Source organism: Ursus maritimus, unplaced genomic scaffold, assembly GCF_017311325.1.
Source record: "Ursus maritimus isolate PB19 unplaced genomic scaffold, ASM1731132v1 scaffold_10, whole genome shotgun sequence".
Lineage (NCBI taxonomy): Eukaryota > Metazoa > Chordata > Mammalia > Carnivora > Ursidae > Ursus > Ursus maritimus.
The window spans coordinates 75,786,466-75,803,108 of record NW_024423344.1 but is presented as its reverse complement, the minus strand read 5'-3'; the positions used below and the strand labels follow the sequence as shown (position 1 = coordinate 75,803,108).

The following is a 16,643-nucleotide window of genomic DNA, read 5'->3' as shown; positions in this document are numbered from 1 at the left end:
CGGGCTATCCATTCAGCAGACATTTGCGTTTGTCCAGCTGATGTCAAGTGGAAATGAAGCTTCTGTCCACATCTGTGTGCAGGTGTTTGGGCAGACACGCTTCCATTTATCTCGGTTAAAAACCTAGAAGAAATTCCAAGCTGATGCCAAAGCAGTGCCCCCACCAGCAGTGCATGGGCATTTCACTTGCTCCTCCTCCTTGCCAATACCTCTCTCTCCGCTTAAAGCCATTCTAGTAGGGAAGTTAGCGGCTTCTCACTGTGGTTTCAATTTGCATTTTAATGTGCTTATTCAACATAAAAATCTCTCCTCTGGTAAAATGTGAGTTCAAATCTTTGTTGCCAGAATATTGACTTTATAAATTCTGGTTTCAAGTCCTCTGGCAGGTACATATGTGGCAGATATTTTCTCCCAGTCTATGTCTTATCTTTTCATTTTCTTTACAGTGTGTTTCAAAACACATTTTTTTTCCATCTATGCCTTGGGCTTCTTGCGTCTTATCTAAGAATTCTTTTCCTAACCCAAGTTCAAAAAAGGTTTTCTCCTAGGTTTCATTCCAGAAATTTTATAGTTTCATGCTTTACATTTGGGTCTGTGACGCATCGTCAGTGGTTTTTGCATATGGTGCTATGTACGGGTCGGGCTTTGTTATGTTTTCATATGGCCGTCCAAATGTTTCAGCATCATTTTTGAAAAGAACATCTCTCCCCAGCCCATTATCTAGGATACCTTTGTTAAGATTCAATTGACCATATATGTGTGGGTCTATCTGGGGATGCTTCCTTGTGTTCCGTTGATAGAATAGTCGAGTCTTACACCAATATTACATTTCTTTTTTTTTTTTTTTAAAGATTTTATTTATTTATTTATTCAACAGAGATAGAGACAGCCAGCGAGAGAGGGAACACAGCAGGGGAGTGGGAGAGGAAGAAGCAGGCTCATAGCAGAGGAGCCTGATGTGGGACTCGATCCCGGAACGCCGGGATCACGCCCTGAGCCGAAGGCAGACGCTTTAACGACTGCGCTACCCAGGCGCCCCACCAATATTACATTTCTTGATTAATGTCCTTGCACAGTAAGACTTGAAATCAAGTACTTTGACTCTTCCTGTTTTGTTTTCTTTTGTTTTGGCTATTCAAGATCATTAGCACTTTCATATAGATTTTAAAATCTATTTGTCAATTTTTATCAACATGCCTACTGGGTCTCTGATTAGCGTTCTGCTCAGCTGATAAATGAACTTGGGGAGAATTGACGTATTCACAATGTTGAATTCTGTCATCCGTAAGCACAGTACATTTCGCCATTTAGTTTGATCATTAACTTCTCTCAGTATTTTGTAACTTCTGGCATTCAAGTTTTGCAAATAATTTGTTAGATTTACTCTGATGTTTTTATGCCATTACAAATGAATGTTTTATCAACCTCCTGTAGCTGTATATAGAAATGCAAAGAGAGAGTAATGTGAAGGGCTTCTTCCAGTAACCACAAGGTCTCACTGTTTGCAGCCCATCTCTGGGCCTTATCTTCCCTCTGTACCACAGAGTCTAGGAAAGTGGAGAAAATAAGACGTAAATGGGCTACACTAGTGCAGGGTTGAGGGAAAGGCCTGAGGAAGAGCTAAAGAACGTATTCACAGAAACGTGAGGTCAGTTTTACTTCCCTTGAGCTCTGGATGATGTTTTACTCAGTGAGGAGATTCTGAGGTGGGTGAGAAGGCAGCCTGATGGGACAGCAGGGGAGGACAGCTGTGACGAGTGTGTGTCTGCCAGAAAGCTGCGCCTGGGCTTCCCGGGCAAGTGACAGAAGCATTCTCTAAAACCAATCTGTAAAGGAGGCCTCTACGGAGGGCCTTCTAGCAGAACGCACACAAGGGGCTTAGCACGGTGACTACAGCATTAAGCAGGCAACAAAAGTGGTTACTTATATGGGTCCAGCACTGCGAAGCTTCAAGGATTGTGTTCTATTTACAAACTAACAGGTTAGCTAGTCACTATTTCATGGAGAGGCGCGGAAGACAAGAGATTGATTCCCGGATCGGAGACAGAAGACTTCATGACTCACGGCGCACACACTATCCAGAGGCTCGTGTCTGACCGTGTCCCATGGTGGCTAGGAGGGGCCGACACAGGGAAAGTACACGGACGCCTACTCATGCAGTGTGTTGTGTTGTGGGAGAGAAACCTGCTCAGGAGGCAAGTACTTTCTGGAACAAGCAGCAAATGCTGCACCAGCAGCAGAAGAGCCAGTGCCCCTCCCCTGGCGTTTGCTCTGTGGTCTCCGTGAGCGACCTGACGGCCTGTATGACTAAGTACATGTGCTTTGCAGTCTGACACACTGAGCAACAACGGAGAGGGTGCTCAAGGCCATGGCAGACTATCCCTCCCAATAGTATGGTTACCAATTTTAAAAATTCACTGTAAAATGAGAATGCTCTTAATACTTATAAAAATTTCATATCCAGACCTGCTTGAGTACCATTGAGTGATAAGGTATTCATAACTCCAAAAAGGCCTTATTTCCTCCACGAGCAACTATGAAACGATGCCTGCTGCCCTAACTTGTATTCTCCATTCCTGGAGCTCCCAAGGTGCGTCCTATGCTTCTCTGACATGAGAACCCTTCAAATATTTGAAGACCATTGCAGTTTCCCTCTATTTTCTATAAGGTGAATGGACCACCTATAAAACACTGTAATAATTATATGAAATTCAAAGCATGATAATCTCCATTCTAAGTACGCTATACATATTAACTCATATGAACAACATTATAAGGAATATCTAATTTTCTACCTATTTTATAGGTGACAGAGAGGGAGAGAGAAAGAAGAATGGGCTGTGGACACACAGGAAGGCAGGACTGGAGGTGGGACCTGAGATGCAGAGCTTGTGTTCTTAACCACCAGTCACCATGCCCACATCCAAAATCCACCTCACACCAACCAAAATATTTCCTTACTGATCTACCCTTGAATGTCAATCACCTCTTTTCTTCTGCTTTGTCAGGACGTCTTCAAAGAAAAACTACAGAGAGGTTTTGCATATACCGTACCAGGTGTTTTGAGGATAAAGCGATGAAGAAAGCAGTGGTTTGACTAGTCAGGTAGAAACGACATAAAATCACCATTTATAAAGGATTTCTAAAAGGAAGAAGCAGAGTTGACTAAAATAGCTAAAATACTCCTTTCCTATCTCAAATCTAATCACAGCACTAATAGCAGGATCTATTCTATTCCCAACTGACAGGGACACTGGGAGAGAAGATTGATCTAGGAAATACAGTGACTCCATCCTGAGTCAGGTTTTGTTTTGTTTTAAGAGAGGAAGAGAGAGGGTGGGGAGGGGCAGAGGGAGAGGGAAAGAGAATCTTAGGCAGGCTCCATGCCCAGCGTGGAGCCCAACACAAGGCTCGATCTCACGACCCTGAGATCATGACCTGCGCCAAAATCAAGAGTGAGATGCTTAACTGACTGAGCCACCCAGCTCCCCTAAGTCAGTTTTTACCTCAAGTTGACAACCATCTGACCCCATAAGCCTTCAAAATCTCTGGGCCACATGTCACTTTTGCAAATGTGGGGGTTAGACGAGACAGTATCTAAGTGTATGCCAAGCCCTACAGATCTATGATGCTACCACATAATCCCTCTTCACACTTCTTTTAAAGACACACTTTCTCAGCTGTGTCTTTAAAAGAATCACTTATACACTCAATAAAATCACATATAATATCATAGCTCTATTACTAACAATAACTGTAAGTAGCTAGTTAAAAATACTCATATAAGAAAAAAAATGATTCTAAATAATACAGTTGGATCGAATGGCAACATATTTGTCATACACATATTTTCTATAAGAAAATACAAAACACATAGCTTGGCTGATGGCACGTGATAATGTTTTAAAGGCCTATGGAACAGCTGCTCTTTAGGTTTCTTCCCCACTTTTAAAATGAAATACATTTCATCCATAATCATCGTGATTAACAACAGCAATCATGTAAGATAACTCCTACATATTTAAATTTTCACCAATTATCCATCTGTACACTATGAACATGTATTAAAATGCTATTTTTCCAGAAAAAAGCAATAATTCTTAAGTGATCATTGCTATTTATTTCAATACTCATTAAATGTTTATCAACCATGACAAAATATTTGATGAGATTAATTAAAAAAATAAGATGCAGTTATATAGAGAGAACAAGAACTCAATAAAGAAAAAGAAACACATAAAAGAAGAAATAGACCGAGTTAATAGTAGTTTCATCAAAACCATGGACTACTGATGAAAATGGATTCATCTTAGCTAAACTTTGGACAGGCTTCTCCCCAACTCTAGACTACTGCCCTCTCTTTTCTTAGAGAGCTTACTTCAGAGAACTTTCCATTGTAATTTCCTCCTTTGTCCTTCTGGGATGTAAATATTCTACAATGCCCTCAACATCTTTCTCCAGGACCTGGGAGCCATTCTGTTGGAATGTAACCATCAGGACTGATAGAGGGAGCCCCACTCTTCTGATCTCTGCGGGAGGGGAAGAGCCTCACTTCCTAAAGCACCAACTAGCAAACTCTGGATGGCCTCCTCACAAGGACCAGCCTTCCTGCTAACATCCCCCAGGCTTTACCACCAGCTTATCCCAGCATTTAAAAGCTCTCTGAGTCAAGTTCACCTCTCTCCCTGTATTGCAATCGTCCTGAATAAAGTCTTCCTTTCATCTTTGACTTCTCTGGTATAATTTTTCTTTGACATTAACGAGTGAGTTTTTTCATGCTTCTACACGTTTTTCTGCATTTTCCAAATTTTCCTCCACGAGAAAAACTTTATTTTATCAGTGAAAAACAGAAAAAAAATAGGATTAAAAAGAGTATATTTTCTAAAAGAAGGCTTTGGTAAGGCAGATTTCACAAACATAGAGAAAATGAAAAGCAACCATCCAAGGACAGTTTAGATTAAACTGGGGATAGATCGCTTTAACCTGACCGTGGACAAAACTGCACGGATTATACCAGCAGACAATCAATTTCTGAACTCTGCTGGATTTATTCAACACTTGCTCATTTCTATAAACATAAAAGGCATTTCATGCAGAGCAAATGTGCCTGTAGGAACTGAGATTTTATTTCTGAAAATGGAAACAGGAATGTAATAAAATAAAACTAACAAAGGTGACAATTATTGCCCATTATGATGACAGCAACTCTAGAAAACCATAGAAAACAAGCCAAATTGACTATATTGGGATATATTAGGCCAACAAAGAAAAAAATTGAACCCAAACAAATGTGAACAAATGGCATATGTGACTCGGTTATTTTGGCAGTAAAGTAATGGACTGAATAGATAGTTCTCAATTTTAATCCTAAAAACGCAGCTACATAAATCATTTACTATGAGGAATTTGGGTTTTTCTGCATCTACAAAATAATGATCTAAAGCTTAATTTTGAATGAAACTATTCTTGGAGAGCTTTGAGTTAATTGCTATCTTTGTCCCCCCAAAAAATGACTTCAATTTTTGTAATAAAAAAAAATACATAAAAAAAAAAACACTTCGGGGGGGCCTGGGTGGCACAGCGGTTAAGCGTCTGCCTTCGGCTCAGGGCGTGATCCCGGCATTATGGGATCGAGCCCCACATCAGGCTCCTCCGCTATGAGCCTGCTTCTTCCTCTCCCACTCCCCCTGCTTGTGTTTCTTCTCTCGCTGGCTGTCTCTATCTCTGTCAAATAAATAGATAAAGATCTTTAAAAATAAAAAAAAAAAACACTTCGGTAAAATATTACTTGTGTTTAAAAAACAAAAGTGTCAGGTGTCTGGGTGGCTCAGCCAGTTAAGCCTCTGACTTTTTTTCAGTTCAGGTCTTGATCTCACGGTCCTTAGTTCAAGCCCCATGTTGGGACCCATGCTAGGTGTGGCACCTACTTTGAAAAAAAAAAAGTCAATGTGTCTCTTGCAGTTGAATTGAAAGTGACACTGTTTTTAAGACATTTTCTATTCATCTAGTAGTTCTCAACAGGTATCTGCAAAGAACCTTTTAAAGTCTAATTTAAAATAAGGTGAATGCAGCAGCACTGTGAATATATGAAGAGAGCTTCTGCATATGCTACGTTATACTATGAGAAGTGACTGTCTAGCATATATATATTTTTCTGAATAGGTATTTAATGAATGATATTTGTATGAAACAACATTATCATTATACATTTGAGTCAAGGAAATACTTAATAATCTGCATTTTCAGATATCTTTAGTAAGAAAATTTGATAGAATTTGGTAAAACTTAAGTTACCCGAGCAAGCACCATAACACACACACATGTGCACACACAGTATATAATATAAAAAAGTGAAGAAAACCCTGTGCGTATTTTGGTGGTAGACGGAATAAGCTTATTCTACCTTCTTGGAAAGGTAGTGAGTTCCCATCTCTGGAGCAGTTTCAACTGTAGGAAAAGAACATGAATAGACATGGCAATGTCTACCCCCTCCCTCTACCTTCCCCCTAAGCCAAGTCTAGTTCTCGACCAACTTTGGAAGATCAACTAGTTCTTCAACCACGTTTGAGGGATAGTGTAAAAATGGTTTAAAATTGGAAATCAGATTAAATGATTCTCAAGGTTTCATGACGTCCCTGTATTGTGTGACATTTCTCTCTGTCCCCCTCTGGACCACAGAATTCATTCCTAAATTCACAAGGAACCGATGGACTGCTTTATCGAGAATTTGTAACACGAAGCTTTTTCCAAAGACTGAAGAATCCAGGGCTGGGAGTCTGGTCCGACTTTATCTCAGGTGATGTTATTTTACTGCAAAATGGTCACGGAAGCTGCGCTGATTTTGAAAATGGTCAGGTCATTCCGGGTCAAGAGTAAATGTACAAGAACAATGGCTCACGGGAATAACCAGACAGGTGGTGTTCAGCCATCAGGAGCCAGGAAATGAATGGCTGCAGCACACACAACCGTGCCTAAGGCTCTAAGAGTAAAAATGCACTTTTCAGGATTGCTTATCCAAGCATTCTGGTCTAAGTTACTAGGAGCCGATTTCTGTAAAGAACGCCCCCAGGTGTGGTGTTGAGGCATGGGTCAAAGGCTATGTCCCTCATTTGTAACTTCATTTTTTTTTTAAAGATCTGTATGACAAGATTGTGCACACCATGAGCCCGGGGAGACACTCAATACCATCTTCCTGAGCCTGTTCCCGCCTTAGGGTGGAAAGCATGAACAAAGAATTCAAAGATGGTGGTTCTAATCACAGCTGCTACTAACTTGTTATCCCCATACGTCTGTCACACCTCTGGCTTTCTGTTTCTCCATAAATAACATGCAGATAATTATGTCTACCCACCCTAAGTCATGGAGTTTAAATGAAGATCAATGGAAATGATTATTGAAAATTGCACTGATATGCAAATCATATTTATTTTCATTGAGCAACGAAGGCCATAGAAGACATCCTTGTGTAGCCACAGACAGTTGGCTTGCTTTTAAGTAAATGCATGTTGGGCTTGTTTCATAAAATGTGGCCCCTTCAAAGCTTTCCATAACATCTACTCCAAGCCTGTCATGAGTCTCAGCTTCTACTGAGGTCCAGAAGGACACGCTGTGAAACTCATACTGTGCCTCTTACAAATCCCCACAGGGTATTTCTCCTCATCAGTGGCCGTCTGGCCCATGCACTTTGGGACCCACCTACACCAAGCGCCCTGTCCTTGCATCCTCAGACCCGCTCAAGTCTGCCTCTTTCCAGACTTTTCCCAGTCACATCTTATCTCCATCCCAGGTGCTATCTGACTCAGAAGCCCATGGAGAGCCAGCCCAAGCAACTACTCAAAGGATGCACCCACCCAAAGCTGGTCTTCTCTGAGATTGGATTTTTTCTTCCGGCTGCTTAGAAAGTAAGTTTTTCTCTATATGGCCCTATTCAGTTTGATTTCACCAAACTGAAAGCTTAAATCTACTGTCTTAGCTTAGAGCGAGAAGGCCTTTATTCTTTATGATTATGCTGACAATTCACAGATGAATGAAGAATATCTGCTTTTCTTTCTGTCATTTCTCAAGCACTTATATGGTATCACAATGAGCCAAATACTACTGTGTTTCAAAAATATTAAGTCACGGAGTCATCAAGAACCGCCTCATAAGCCATTTCCGACCACCATCGTCACCACCCTGCGGTACCGCAGCGTAATTCTGACACTGACTACCTATAAAACGGACCCCGCAAATTAAGGTCAAGACTTCCCCCTTCAGACACAGCCACAAGTTTGGGAGTCTCCATGTTCACCCACACTTCTGACCAATGGGCTACCAGTTCAGGGGCTCCCGCAACTCCCTCAGGTTTGATAGCTCACTAGAACAACTCACGGAGCTCAGGAAGCACTAAACTTACTACTACAGCTTTCTTAGGGAGGGGACGGATCGGGATCATCCATGTGACAGAAACGCAGGGGGAGGTGCGGGAATCAGGGCACGGCACCCTCCAAGCGCACAGAGGGGTTCGCCAACAAGGACGCTCCATGGGCTTGCAGAGAGTTGTCCTTGAAGTTTGGCTCCATTGAGATGACGGGCTCCATCACCGAACTCAGCTTCCTGGCCTCCTCCCCTCCCGGAGGCCAGGCTGGCTCACTGCTCCGCCCTTTCATCCCAGCACTGGGTTTTCTGGCATGACCAGCCCCCACCCTAAGGCACCTTGTTAGCATAAATTCAAGTGGGACCGCAGGGATCCTGGACAGCAGAGGCGGTCCTGTGGCTTGGGAATTCCAAGGGATGAGCATCTCCGCTCCCAGGAAGCAGGGAGAAAGGCCTGGACAAATTCTTTACTATACAGCACCCATGTTTTACACTGCAGGCGACGTGTGGCAAAGACTCTGACTAAATTCCTGAAGTCCCAGAGCCAGCAGGTGCAGAGCCGGCATCTGAACCAGGAGGTGTGGCTCTGGGTCTCTGTCCATAAGGACTGCAACACACGGCCTCACAGGTCGCCTCAGGGCTTGAGTGTAGACACTCAGAGCAAGGTAGACCAAGGGCCCCATGTTGCTGCATTTGACTTGAGCTTTGGCTTAAAAGCAGATCAGTGGTCAACTGTATTGCAAGGAGGCTTCATGCTTCTTGTTTCTGCGGAAGGGAAACGTCTTCCTAATTATAGACTATCTTCTTAAGTTGTCATACGAAGAAACACTTATGCTAACCTGACAATATGCCACGTCTAAAGCTGACTGACCATAACAGGGAAGCTCAGATCAGCAACTTCCTCTTTCAAGCCAAATTAGAAGTATTTGAATTGCAAATAAAAATGACCTCCTCACTGAAACAATAGGGGAGTGGGTACATGTGTGTGACAGGAGTCAAGCTACTTGAGTTCTGAGTCTCCGATGGGGATGGATAACATAGGGATAGAACAGAAAGCATTCATGTTACCCCTGAAACTAATAATACACTGTACATTAACCAAATCGGATTGAAATAAAAAATTTTTGCATGGTGCACTGGGTGTTATACGCAATTAATGAATCATCGAACTTTACATTAAAAACCAGGGATGTACTGTATGGTGACTAACAGAATATAATAAAAAAACATTAAAAAAAATTTTAAAAAGAAGTATCTGTGTTGTATGTGTCAATATATTTAAACTGAATGAAAATTATAAATAAAGGGAATAAAGATACGGCACAGGGAGTACAGTGGGTGGTATTGTAATGGCGTTGTCTGGTGACGCACCGTAGCCACGCTTGGGGTGAGCACAGCCTACAGTGACGTTGTATGCCTGGAACTAATGGAACACTGTGTGTCAACGATACCCAAGTTAAAAAATTAACAACAACAAAAGAAAGAAGGGGCGTACTTGTGTTGTTCTGCGGCTTAAAGGCAATGACCCACGTAATCACTCTGCAGGGTCCTGATGTCTGGTGGCCACACAGGAACCGTTGGCTGTTGTCGTGAATCACTAAGCCCCCACAGCCTCTCCGTGAAGGACTCCACCCTGCCAGGGCCTAGGCGGAACGGCTGTGGCTTCCGCCTCCAGGACCCCATGAAAGCGAGCGTTCGCAGCACACGCTGGCACACATCAAACTTTGCAGCGACGACAGACCCTGGGAGAGCACTGCCGGGCTCCAGTCCCACAGGGCGCAGGTCCCCACAGCTGTCTCATTAGTGGCAATCATGGCCCGCGCGACACGGAGATCTACGTCAGGACCCAGCACGGGGTGCAGGCAAGAAGCAAGAAAGGACAGAGCGGGGAATCGCAGTCAAGTATGACAACAGTTGTTGCAAATTTAAAGCAGAGAGAGGAAGCCTGAAAGCTTTACAGATAGGGAGGACTGTCGGGGAGGACTCCGGAGTTAAAGCTTAACCTGCTCACTCTGAGACACAAACTTCAAAGTCAGGCAACAAATAGACCCCTTAAAATTGTTCACTTAACAGAAGATATCTTAGAAACATGGAAAATGACATAATTCAATAATTTAGGAATTTCCTCGTGATTAAATGTTTAACCAAAGACAGGGGTGCTGCTAACGGTGGAGCATAGCGGGGGTGACATTCTCACCCGAACTGAACTCATGACTTAGCCCACAAATCCTCACAGGACAATCAACAGGAGTTGATATTGGAAAGGGATTTTGACTTGTATGCTGAGGTATCAGACACCACTCCATTATTTCTTAAAATTTTAGCAAAATATATCCTAGGAAAATGTAAAAGGAGTGAGTTAACTGTAGAAGGCAAAGGAACAGGAAGTTGGATTGAAAACTAAAAGATAGGTGATGATAGTTCAGATGAGGAAACGCGGGTTAAGTCCTCAGGATGAGGGCTGCTGATAAACGGTGGGAAAAGAGACTTTCTGAAGATAAACACAGATGACACGGAGAAGAAGAGAAGGCTGAACATTCTTTCTAATCACATGATTCTCACATCCATGAATATGCACTGTCCTTTCTTGGGCAAAGTAATGAGAAAAGCAGCAGCAGGCTTCATGGGGATGCTTGGTCCGACCTGCAGCAGGGGAAAACTGGCCAACCTNNCCAACTCTTTCCCCTGCTTCCCGGAGTGTTCTTTTGTTCTAATTCCTTCTGCACCTCCCTAAAGCTGAGGAACGTCTTGACATAGCTGAAGACCAGACTTCATATTTAAAAATTCAGGTTATCCAAACCATTCGAGAAGGCGCTTCGTTCACATGAGGGCAACTTGGATTTCCACAGAACAATAGCCTTTGTTTATTTTAATGGAGGAATAGATAGAAACAGTTTGGCGGAAACTCAGCAATGCAGAGGTGAGGAGAGAGACAGAAGACCAAACCCTCTAGAACACCAAGACTAAACCACTGACTGCAGCAACTGGCGTGTGAAGAAATGCTGCTTTGTAAATGATACACGAGAGATCTGTGGAAGAAATACGTGTATGTCTTCTGTGAGTCCTGACAATGCTCTGATTCATTTCACATATGTTCTCTATCAAAAGAACAACATGTTAGGGGTGCCTGGGTGGCTCAGTCGGTTGAATGCCCCACTCTTAGTTTCGGTTCAGGTCATGATCTCAGGGTCCTGAGATCGAGCCCTGCCTCAGGCTCCCAGCTCATCATGGAGTCTGCTTGAGGTTCTCTCCCTCTCCCTCTCCCCTCTGCTCCTGCTCTCTCTCTCTCTCTCAAATAAATAAATCTTCTAAAAAAAGAACGACGTTAAAAATGTTGTTTTCAACCTGAAATTATTTTTTTCCTTACGTATTTCCTTCTTTTGTTGAGATAGGATCCACAGAGCACAAAATTCACATTTTAAAGTGTACAATTCAATGGTTTTTTTTTTTTAGCATATTCACGAATTTGTGTAAGCATCCATTTACTTCTAGAACATTTCCATTATCCCCAAAGAAACCCCATATCCAGTAAGAGTCACTCCCCATTGCCCCCGACCCCACTCCTGGCAACCACTGGCTTTCCGTTGCTATGGATTTGCCCATTCTGGACATCTCATGCAAATGGGGTCATACAATATGTGGCCTTTGATGTCTGGCTTCACTCACTCAGCATATCGTTTCTGAGGACCATCCTTGTTGTAGTATGTATCAGCATTTAAGGGGATATTGTAGGCAACCAGAAACCATTAAGTTTTATACTTTAGAGAGAAAAAAGTGAATATTTGTATTTCCTACATTAGGAATTTAGCCATTACCACAGTCACTGGAAATCTTACAAACTAGTTTAGCTACAAACGTGGAGTACATTTAAAATATCATCTTTGGTCTCACGGTGACAAACTTGATCTAATAACTACAATAATAATGTTTAAAAGAATCAGATGATTTTTCAGAAAATCAGGCTAAACTTATTGTCAACAGTGTTTTTTGGTAAAGACGTTAACATTCAGCTTCAATTTAGTCATGAGTCCGTCTTAATACTGACTATCAATGGACGGCAGAGAAAATAACCAACTCTTGCACAAGTAAGATCTATGACGTCAGCACGCCACAGCGAAAGGCACTTACAGCTTGCTGGAGAGAGCAGGGAGGTCATGGAGGATCTCTTCATAGGGCTCCTCGGAGGCCACGGCAGGAACAGATAAACGCTCTTTTACCCTTTCTTCCCAGGCAACTTCAGCTTTCAGCAGCATTTCCTCGATAAACTCAGAGGCGGCGATATCTACAAGAAACAATACGAACATCAGAAAAAGTGGGTGCTGAGATCACAGAAAACTGTTCCCTTTTAATAATGCTAGTGTGCTTAAAACGTGAAAATTGATCAACACCTTGAGCAAAACGAAAAACATTAGAAGTTTATGGTAGGAATAAAATTGCGGTGTTACCATTTTAAAAGACGGTCTTGTTTTATATCCGTGGCATATTTAATTACAAATGAAATGAAAAAATATGAAAATAATATTCACCGAGTGGTGATGTGTAAAATGTAAAGTCACGGAGAAGCTAAGCTTGAAACAACTTGATGTCATTTCATTCTCAGTGCCACTCTTCCTTCATCTCGATGAATAAGAACCAAAATGATGAAAATAGTTACACATTCCCAAAGACTGGGTTACTATGAAACTTGTAGTACACATTTTACAACCATCCATTTGTAGATGTACAAATAAATAACAGTTGCATTATGAAAGCAGTGAGGTGAGTCTAGCCTCTGTGATCCATTTTTTCAATCTGAAATATAATTATATTTCCTTATACATGACATGTTAAGAGTGACATCTGAATATACCTGGGCAGCGATATAGATGTGCATTAATCAAATTAATTCAATTAACAACTGAAACTGGAAGTCAAAAAATCCACCTTAATAACAATTAGGAACCTAATAGACATAACTGCTCCTTTTCAATCCTCATGACTAAAGTGCATGACTACCTGTGTCTACAAATTTGAGTTATGTGGCTGGATGGGCTGGATGAATTCATTCAGCCACCACAAGAAGATGTTTATGCCAAGATTTTATCATCATTTGCTCTAGGTTAAATCATATCTACATAACGAGGAGGAGGTCCCTCAGCTTCCTCACCTTGGGTGATTACTTCTGTCCCACCTAACAACTATACCCCCAACTGCTTTTGTCCCCCAGATAATTTTTTTCTGGATGCACTCCAAATTCAAGGAACACAAAAGAGCAAGAATAGAATATAATACTGATGATGATTTTCATTTGCTCAGTCATAATATGGGTGTCTACTTTCCTGTTCTCTGTGCTATTATTTTATCTGGTTCATTCTTCTCGCTGTTGGATTAGATGTTGGTACCTCCTGCATTTACTCGAAACTCTCACTGCACTATAGCTCTTTGTTCCCTTGTATGTGAAAGAAGGAATTGAAGGAAAATACTTCAATCAACAAGTGATAATTGAGGGTCTCCTATCAGCACATCACTGCGTCTCTCTTGACCAACAAGGCATGGAAAATGGGTTACACTGATGGTAGACTTGGCATGGCCAACATGGGCCAATTGTCTAAGACAGTCATCCTGTCCTGAGGTGGCCAGGGCTGAGGCTAGACCAGACATTAGGCACGCCCTGGGCTCTAGGACTGTAGGTTGCCTCGGGTGTCCATCTGGGCACACTTAGGTTTAAAATATTAGACTAAAAGGCAGAAGTGTGACACATGGGAGTCCCTGAGGTCAAGGGTCAATCATATATTCTCTTCTCTGGGAAAGAAGCCAGGGATATGAACTTGACACATGTGATCTGTTAGAACTACAGTAAACAAAGGATGTGACATATTTCACAACAAATACATGAAGCAAATAGAAAAAGCCCACAAATTTCTATTTGCTCTTTTAATATTTATCATTGGACATGCTTTTGTTGTTAATACTAAGGTTACTACATTATCATTAACATTAGCCTGATTCCAAAGTTTGAAACTATAACACTAGCTAAGAGTTTCATTTGTTAAATCTTCAGTTTACTTTAGCAGATAAGATGAATAAGCATTAAATAATATTTAACTCCAAAAAAATAGGAAATAGAGCAAATCTCTCATCCTCTCTTCAGCTGGAGGTTTATCATGTAATCACACCCCTGTGAGTACATCCAGTGAGAAATCTCTGGCATAAAGTGCTTTTAGATTAGAGGTATAGTAAAAAGAATAAGTAGAATTAAGGTATTTAGCTCAATTATTACCTTCAAAATTCTAATATCATTTTATTATTTATGCTACACTTTTCTCTTTGTTATTTAGAGTATTTATTTTTAATAAACAAAACACTTATTAGTAAATGTGTTGTCAAATTGTAAAAGCTAGAAAATGAATGCAGCATCCATGTTTTTTTGTTTGTTTTTTTGTGTTTTTAAAAATTTTATCTATTTATTTGACAGAGAGAGAGAGACAGCCAGAGAGAGAGGGAACACAAACAGGGGGAGTGGGAGAGGAAGAAGCAGGCTCACAGCAGAGGAGCCTGATGTGGGGCTCGATCCCAGAACACCAGGATCACGCCCTGAGCCCAAGGCAGACGCTTAACTACTGAGCCACCCAGGTGCCCTAGCATCCATGTTTTTAAATCAGCATATGAATATTACGAAAGAACAGAGGTAAAAAGAACTCAAGAAATGTTCAAAAGATACTTATCAAAAATAGTACATTAAATTAAGATTTTCAAAGTTTTAAATTGGCTTGAAGATGTCAGTGTCAATTCCTTGCAGTATACCTATCTGCACAGAAAAAAATATATATCAGTATTTAAAATTAGCCTGATGAACAAACTGAGGGTTGCTGGCACAGAGGGGAGTGGTGGTATAGGGTGGCTGGGTGATGACATTGGGGAGGGTATGTGTTGTGGTGAGCCCTGTGTAGGCTGTTAAGACTGTACCCCTGAAACAAATAGTACGTTGTATGTTATTAATAAAAAAAATAACATAAAATGGAAGAAAATTAAAATGAAAAAAAGGAAAAGAAAAGAAAAATAAAATAACCATGATGAACCAGTATGCATTTGAAACAACAAGACACTAGTTAAATAACAGCAAAAATATATTTGAAATTAATTGATATGGAAGGAATCAGTACCCAGGAAGCTGAAAGCCTCAAAAGCAAACTGCAGGCACGTACAAGGGCCCCCCATGATCGGAACCACCCTGCACCGCCATCTTGTGCAGGAGGGGGCATGGGAGTTTGGGAGCAGGGCTTGAAGGAGCACCTGCACAGAGCTGCTCAGGGGAGGCCGACTCGCTGGGCGGCTACGTTAATGATGGATCAGTAAGCTCCGGTAGGACAGGAAGGAGCCAGTAACTTCTCAACGGTCCCAGGACGCTCATAACCTACCTGAGGGCTTCTCTTCATTGCAGTTCAGAAGGTTTGGATTTGCCTGATGCATCAGAAGAAGCTTCACCAGGTTGGTCTGAAACAGTAAAGTTCACTGAAATGAGATTCATCAGGGAGTGGTTCACAGGGGTGGTCCCCAGGGCGGTTCCAGCCTGCTGAGAGAGAAGGCATGAACCTATCCCACCCTAAATGCTTCTCTCTCTCTCCGCTCCCAGTTTTCATAGTTCCTTTTAAAAAAATGACAGACAGTCCAACCAAAAATTACTTATCAAAGGAGGAATAAATCGCTTGGGATTTGAAAAGGCTCACTTAACACCTTTCAGGTGTATTTTAGGGCATCTTGTGGGAGGAATTACATGTTCTATGTGTTTTGTTTAAATTCAGCGACTCATTAAAAATATATAAATAAATAAATAAATAAATTCAGCGACTCATTAACATCTCACTGGTCCTGTCCAGTCACTGCAGCCCCACAGACAACATGAACTAAAGCCACAGGGGAGTTAGGAAAACTTAAATCCTGAGCTGTAAGAAAAGAAGAAAGCAACTTGATGAGAGATTACTATATTTTTTAAATCTTACTATAAACTATAAATGCAAAGAGTATGTATAATGTACATGAACCCCTGAAAGAACAGTAATGAAATAATTTCCAGTGTATCCAACATTTTTTAAAAAGATTTATTTATTTTAGAGAAAAAGAGCACAGAGGGGACAAGCAGAAGGAGAGGGAGGGAGAGAACCCCAAGCAGACTCCCTGCTGAGCACAGAGCCCAATGTGGAGCTCGATCTCAGGGCGCTGAGATCATGACCTGAGCAGAAATCAAGAGTCAGGACACTCAACTGACTGAGCCACCCAGGCTCCTCCCAACTTTTTAAAATAGGCATTCC

At 41.6% G+C, this 16,643-nt stretch overlaps 1 protein-coding gene across 1 annotated transcript in view; it reads right to left on the bottom strand.

Annotated features, from left to right (window-relative positions):
* Positions 1–16,643, bottom strand: part of MYO16 (myosin XVI) — a 434,741-nt gene that overhangs the window by 302,064 nt on the left and 116,034 nt on the right. Inside the window, exons 7-8 of the mRNA XM_040624514.1 lie at positions 15,753–15,828; positions 12,484–12,637 (exon numbers count right to left, since the gene is read on the bottom strand). Coding sequence (XP_040480448.1) covers positions 12,484–12,637; positions 15,753–15,828 — 230 coding nt within the window. The remainder of the gene's footprint in view (positions 1–12,483; positions 12,638–15,752; positions 15,829–16,643) is intronic.